This window comes from Sciurus carolinensis, chromosome 2, assembly GCF_902686445.1.
Source record: "Sciurus carolinensis chromosome 2, mSciCar1.2, whole genome shotgun sequence".
Lineage (NCBI taxonomy): Eukaryota > Metazoa > Chordata > Mammalia > Rodentia > Sciuridae > Sciurus > Sciurus carolinensis.
Genome location: NC_062214.1, coordinates 119,039,159 through 119,045,473, shown reverse-complemented (window position 1 = coordinate 119,045,473; position 6,315 = coordinate 119,039,159). Strand labels below are relative to the sequence as shown.

Below are 6,315 nucleotides of genomic sequence, written 5' to 3'. Positions count from 1 at the left end.
CTTCAAATCTGAAGCTTAATTTTGCTGGATATAAAATTCTCAGTTGGGATCCATTTTCTTTCAGAGATTGATATATGTTATTCCAGGACCTCCTTGCAATGAGGGTCTAGGTTGAGAAATCAGTTGAGAACTGAATTGATTTCCCCCTATATGTAATTTGATTTTTTTCTCTCACAGTCTTTAAAATTCTAGCTTTATTCTGTATGTTAGTCATTCTCATTATAATGTGCCTTGGTGTGAATCTGCTGTAATTTTGTACTTTTGTGTCCTGTAAGCCTCTTGTAGTTGATTTTCCATATCATTCTTTAGATTGGGAAATTTTCTGATATTATGTCATTGAAAAGATTGTGCATTCCTTCAGTTTATATCTGTATGTCTTTGTCTATTTTGATAAATCTTAAATTTGGTCTTTTCATGTTATCCCATATTTCTTGGTAGTTCTGTTCATGGTTTCTTATGATCTTCTCTGTGTGGTCAACTTTATTTTCAAGAGTATACATTCTGTCTTCATTATCTGGGGTTCTGTTTTCCAAGTGGTCTAGTCTGTTGGTGATACTTTCCATTGAATTTTTAATTTCATTTATTCTTTCCTTCATTTTGAGGATTTCTGCTTGATTCCATTTTATAATCTCTGCCTCTTTATTGAAGTGATCTTTCACTGACTGTATTTTGCCTCCAATATCATCCTTTATTTCAAAGATTAATTTCTGTATTTTCTAAACTCCTTCTCTGACATTTCTTCTACTGTGTTGTTTATGAATCCTATTGTGGGAACATCTTGGTTTGTTCGAGACCCTTTTTTCCTTTGTGTTTTCATGTTGTTTCTCTTCTCATTTAGTGATATGGAGCTGAGGAAGTATGGATTCTACCCTCTAGTCTTTTAGTGTCCCCAAAGGCTTCCAGCACCTCACCTGCAGGTCCTGGCTGTTGTCCCAAAATGGCAGCAGTCACGTATAACCAAACCTGTGGGTACTGTGACGGTAGACTTTTAGGCAACAACAGACAGCAGGCTATCCACTGGTGGTCTGCAGGCTAACAGGATGATTGGCAGCTGGACGTTGGGCAGTAGGCAATGGGTAGGTGAAAGGCAGGCAGTGGACAGGCAAGAGGCCGGCAAACCGGCAAATGGTAGATGATAGGTGGCAGTCAGTGATCGATCCACACTCAAAAAGCAAGCGATATGCTGGCAGATGGTGGGTGATTGCAGTGGACAAATGGTGTAAACAGCAGGGGATAAGTGGGCAGTGACAACTACTTCACAGAGAAATAGTATTTCCTCTGCTTGAATCCCGAGTTACAGAGCAACAAGGAGTGCAGAATCCCTCTAGTCCCAACTTGGATCACATGTTTTTTTTTTTTTTTTTTTTTTTTTTAGTTGTCAATGGCCCTTTATTTTATTTATGTATATGTGGTGCTGAGAATTGAACCCAGTGCCTCACACATACTAGGCAAGCGCTCTACCAGTGAGTCACAACCCCAGCCCAAGACCAAGCTCTTGATCTGATGGATGAAGTCAGGAAAGAAACAAAATTTGCAGACAGAATAGGAGAAGGTCATCAAAACTGAAAAATGGTTTTATTTTGTTGTTTGATTGATTGATTGATTGATTGATGTTTGGTACTGAGGACTGAACCCAGGAGCACTTTATCACTGAGCTACAGTCCCAGCCCTTTTATTGTTATGATTATTTTTTCCTAGTTATGCATAACATTAGGATTAATTTTGACATAATTATACAAGCATGGAATATAATTAGCTCAAATTCAGTCCTAGTACTTCCCCTTTCCCTCCCATCCTCCTCCCCCTGTCTGTTCCCTTCCCTCTACTGATCTTTCTGCTATTTGCTTTGAGGTGTTGTTTTTTTAATAGTATCTTGTGGATGGGGGTACATGATGGTGAGATTCACTGTCCTTTGTTCATATGTGTACATAGGAAAGTTAGGTCAGATTCATTCTGCTGTTCTTCCCTTATCCCATCCCTCCTCCCTCCCCTTCAGTCTCCTTCATCTAGTCCACAGATCTTTCTTCTATTTCAACAGAATCATTCCCCCCCCGCCGCTTTTCCCTTTCTCTCTTTCTCTTTCTCTCTTCTTCCCCCACTTTGTATTACCTTCCACAAACCAAAGAAAACATTTAACCTTTGACCATCTGAGTATGGCTTATTTCACTTTTCATGATAGTCTCCAGTTCCATCCATTTACCAGCATTCTTCTTTATGGCTATTTATACCACATTTTCTTTATTCATTCATCTTTTGAAGGGTACCTTGGTTGGTTCCATAGCTTGGCTATTTATTTTGAGACAGGGTCTTGTTAAATTGCTGAGATTAGCCTTGACCTTGTGATCCTTCTGTCTCAGCCTCCACTGAGAGTCACTGGGATTACAGATGTGCACCATCACACTTGTCTCAATAAGTGGTTTTAATGTTTTATTTCATTTTATTGAACAAGCACGTATATAATACTTTAGACTAAAAAAGTTTTAAAGCACTTTACAAATGTTAATTCAGTTAATCCTTGAAACTTTATCAGGAAAAAATTATTACTCAAAAGGAACTGCCATTTTTCTAGGTTCAACATAGTCAAATATCAGGAATTTCAGGTTTAATACAGGTCCATTTTGCAGATTATGGAATTTAGGCATAAGTAGAATAATACACAATTTGAGTTAGTAAAAAGCAAAGCTGGGATTAGAAGCCAGGCAGAGGATCTCACAGTGTCTGTGCTTGTAAACACATCACTGAATGTTTTGATCAGCTTTTCAAAAGACCTGAAAAGAACAATTTTAGCAGAGGAAAGTTTATTTCGTGCACCTGATTTCAGAGGTCTCAATCCATAGATGACCAGCTCTGTTGCTCTGGGCCCGAGATGAGGCAAAACATCATAGTAGAGGATTGGAGGAAAGCAGCTCAGGAAATGATCATCAGGAAACAGAGAGAGAGAGAGAGAGAGAGAGAGAGAGAGAGAGAGCTAAGCTTAGCTCACTGGGAACAAAATATAAACCCCCAAGGCACACCCCCAATGATCAACCTCCAGCTACACCCTACCTGCCTGAGATTACCACTCACAACCCCTATCAAGGGATTAATGCACTGATTAGGTTGAAGCTTTCATAATCCAGTCACTTTACCTCTAAACTTTCTTGCATCTTCTCACACATGAACTTTGTAGGGACACCTCATATCTAAACAATAACATTGAAAAAAAGAATAATTTACCCAACTCTGAGGAATCACTGCTGATTTCAACTATAATTAGGATAAGAACAAGCTGAAACAGAAGTATTAAATAGATCTCTATCTTTGCATCACCAGGCCCCATTTTTTAAATGCCCCAATACTGTTAGGACACAACTTTTGACAGAACTGGAGTAACTATAAGGCTGAGTTTATAGTTACTGTATGCATTAGCTAAAATAAGCAAGCCCATCACATTGTGACCCAACTTAGGTTGACATTGTGATAAGAAGAAATTTTACTTTACTTTTGTTAATTGAAGGGCATCATATAATGAAGGATAAAAGATAAACAATACCTCCTTAAATATTTAAATATTATATATCATAAAGTCCCTTAAATCAATCTGATAAGGGAGGAATTTGCTCAGAATGCTCAAGAGGATAGAACTGACCAATTCATAATCCTCTTTATCAAGGACATTTAGGAAAATTGTGGAAACAGTTCTATATTAATACTTTTTTATTACAACACATTCCATAAGATAGAATACTATAACCTCCTTGGTTACAGGCAAGAAAACACATCAAGAAAGTCCTTCATGTTGGTAAAAGAACTAGTAAACAAAGTATCCATGATGTTATGCTTCTTTGAATTCTTGTCTGTAACATGGACAGAAAATGTTATAAATGCATTTTGTTTTCAATTTCATAGTTATTTATTATCACTATCAAAAGTACAGTGTATTATATATGTAAACCAGTTACATTTGTACTTACTAACATAGTAACTCGATAGTAATAACAAGTATAAATGCATTTATTCCTGAAAAACGACCACTTAAAACAACTTCTGGGAACTCAACAATTGGCGGAATATTCTCCTCATTGCCACCTTCATCTCTTTGTTCCTAAAAGTATATATGACAGGGTTCAGAAATGGAGTAACTATTACATCAAAAATGGCAAGGAATTTATCCACAGGCACTGCAAGAAATGGACATGAATACACAAAGATACATGGACCAAAATATAAGACCACCACTGTGATGTGAGCTGACAATGTAGAAAGAGCCTTGGACAGGCCACCTGATGAATGCTGCCTAACAGTGACCAAGATGAAAATATAGGAGATAATCAAAATGAGAAAAGTTCCCAGAGAGATGAAGCCACTATTAGCAGTGACCATAAGCTCCAATCTGTAGGTGACTGTGCAAGCAAGCTTAATAAATCGAGGAAGATCACAGTAAAAGCTGTCTATTTTTTGGGGGCCACAGAATGATAGTTTTACAACAAATATTATTTGGATCAATGAGTGAATGATTCCAGTGGTCCAGGCTACCATCAAGAGTAAACTGCAAGTTCTGAAGCTCATGAGGGTCAGGTAATGGAGAGGCTTACATATAGCAACGTATCGGTCAAGGGCCATGGTTATGAGCAGCACCATCTCAGTTCCTCCAAAGACATGAAGGAAGAACATCTGGGCAATGCAGCCTTGAAAAGAAATGACTTTTCTTTCCTTGAAAAGATCAGAAATCATCTTAGGAACTGCAACGGAGGAAACCCACATGTCAATAAAGGAGAGGTTGGCTAGTAAGAAGTACAGGGGGGAGTGTAAATGGGAATCAGAGATTACTGTGAGCACAATGAAGACATTTCCTAAAATACCTGCTGTATAGAACACAGAGAAAATCAGAAAGAGGACAAGTTGTAACTCCAAAGAACTGGTGAGTCCCACCAACACGATCTCAGATACCATTGAATAATTTCCTCCCTTCATGGTCTCAGTTTTCTTTGGGCTCCAAATTTGCCTGAAAGAGCAAAAGAAATAAGAAAGTAGAATTACTAGATATATATTTTTAGGATTCCATGACAGCAACAAAACCACTAGGAAACAATACGCTACAGGATTTGTTATAGGAAGTTGACCTTACATAACCATGAAAGCCAGTTCAGCAATCTGTGAGTCCATCATCTTTTCATCTAATGCTATAGCTGGAAGTCTACAAGGAGGCATCCAGGATGGGAAGATGGGTGCTAAGTTAGGGAGAGAAAGAATAAGCGAGAACACACAAGCAAGAGCTAGATCCACCAGACAGAAACTAGTGCAGATCTCATTGCCTGTGACCTCAACAGCATGGGTACACTGCAAAAACCAAGGTCATTTGTCACAGGAATAATCACACACATGGTCCACGAGCCCACGGACCCAAAGGAGGATGCCAAGGAACACATGGCAGTTGCAGCCCCACTCACTACCTCATACCAATGACAGAAACTAGAAGAAACTCCAAATCTTACCAAAAAATCTCTCCTGAGTGTGTTCTCATTGGAAACATATTTTAAAAAGGGAATTCTGAGGCACATAGTTCAGTCTCGTTAGAGCAATGAAAGTCACCACAATGCTTATGTATCAATTAAAAGTAAGATAATGCCTGTAATCCCATCAGCTTGGGAAGCTGAGGCAGGAGAATATCAAGTTCAAAGCCAGCCTCAGCAATGGTGAGGTGCTAAGCAACTCAGTGAGACTCTATCTCTAAATAAAATACAAAATAGGGCTGGGGATGTGGCTCAGTGGTTGAATGCCCCTGAATTCAATCCTTAGTAAGATAAAATGACAAACTTATCTCCAAGTAAAAGAGAGAAAAGGCACAATGATCACAATAGCACTGAAGTAGATCTGCCAAAATCTCTAAATTTTCAGTTCCTCTTACGACCCTGTCTTCCACCAACTTCCCATGTGATCACTGGCTTTGTCTAGAATTTGACCATGAGTTCTCCTGCAGCATCAGGGAACCATTTCAAGTGAGGAATGCAAAAATAATTTTAATACAGCTTTAGGACAAAAGCACGAAGTATTATGTTACATGGAAAGCCCCAAAAACTAAATGTTAAAGAATTTGGGAGTTGACCTCTCTTTCCCCAAACCCAAGTACATGGGGATTTCTCTGGGATCAAGAATAAGTCTACTGATAATATGGGCATTCCCATTGTAGATTGGAACTCAAATCTAGAGTCTGAATAGTAAGGTTTATTTTATATGTGATTCCCAAATATTTTGCCCCATATAAGGAAATCAAAAGAGTAATATTATTTCCCATTCTACATTCAAGACTAATCCTAAAATATGTGAAAGTTGATC

General features: G+C 38.3%; 1 protein-coding gene across 1 annotated transcript; it reads right to left on the bottom strand.

Moving 5' to 3' along the window:
• Window positions 1–4,014: 4,014 nt before the first annotated feature.
• LOC124976405 (olfactory receptor 4F21-like) lies at window positions 4,015–4,953 on the bottom strand. The gene has a single exon (XM_047539294.1). It carries the CDS (start codon window positions 4,951–4,953, stop codon window positions 4,015–4,017), a length of 939 nt encoding a protein of 312 aa, XP_047395250.1.
• Between the last annotated feature and the right edge of the window lie 1,362 nt (window positions 4,954–6,315).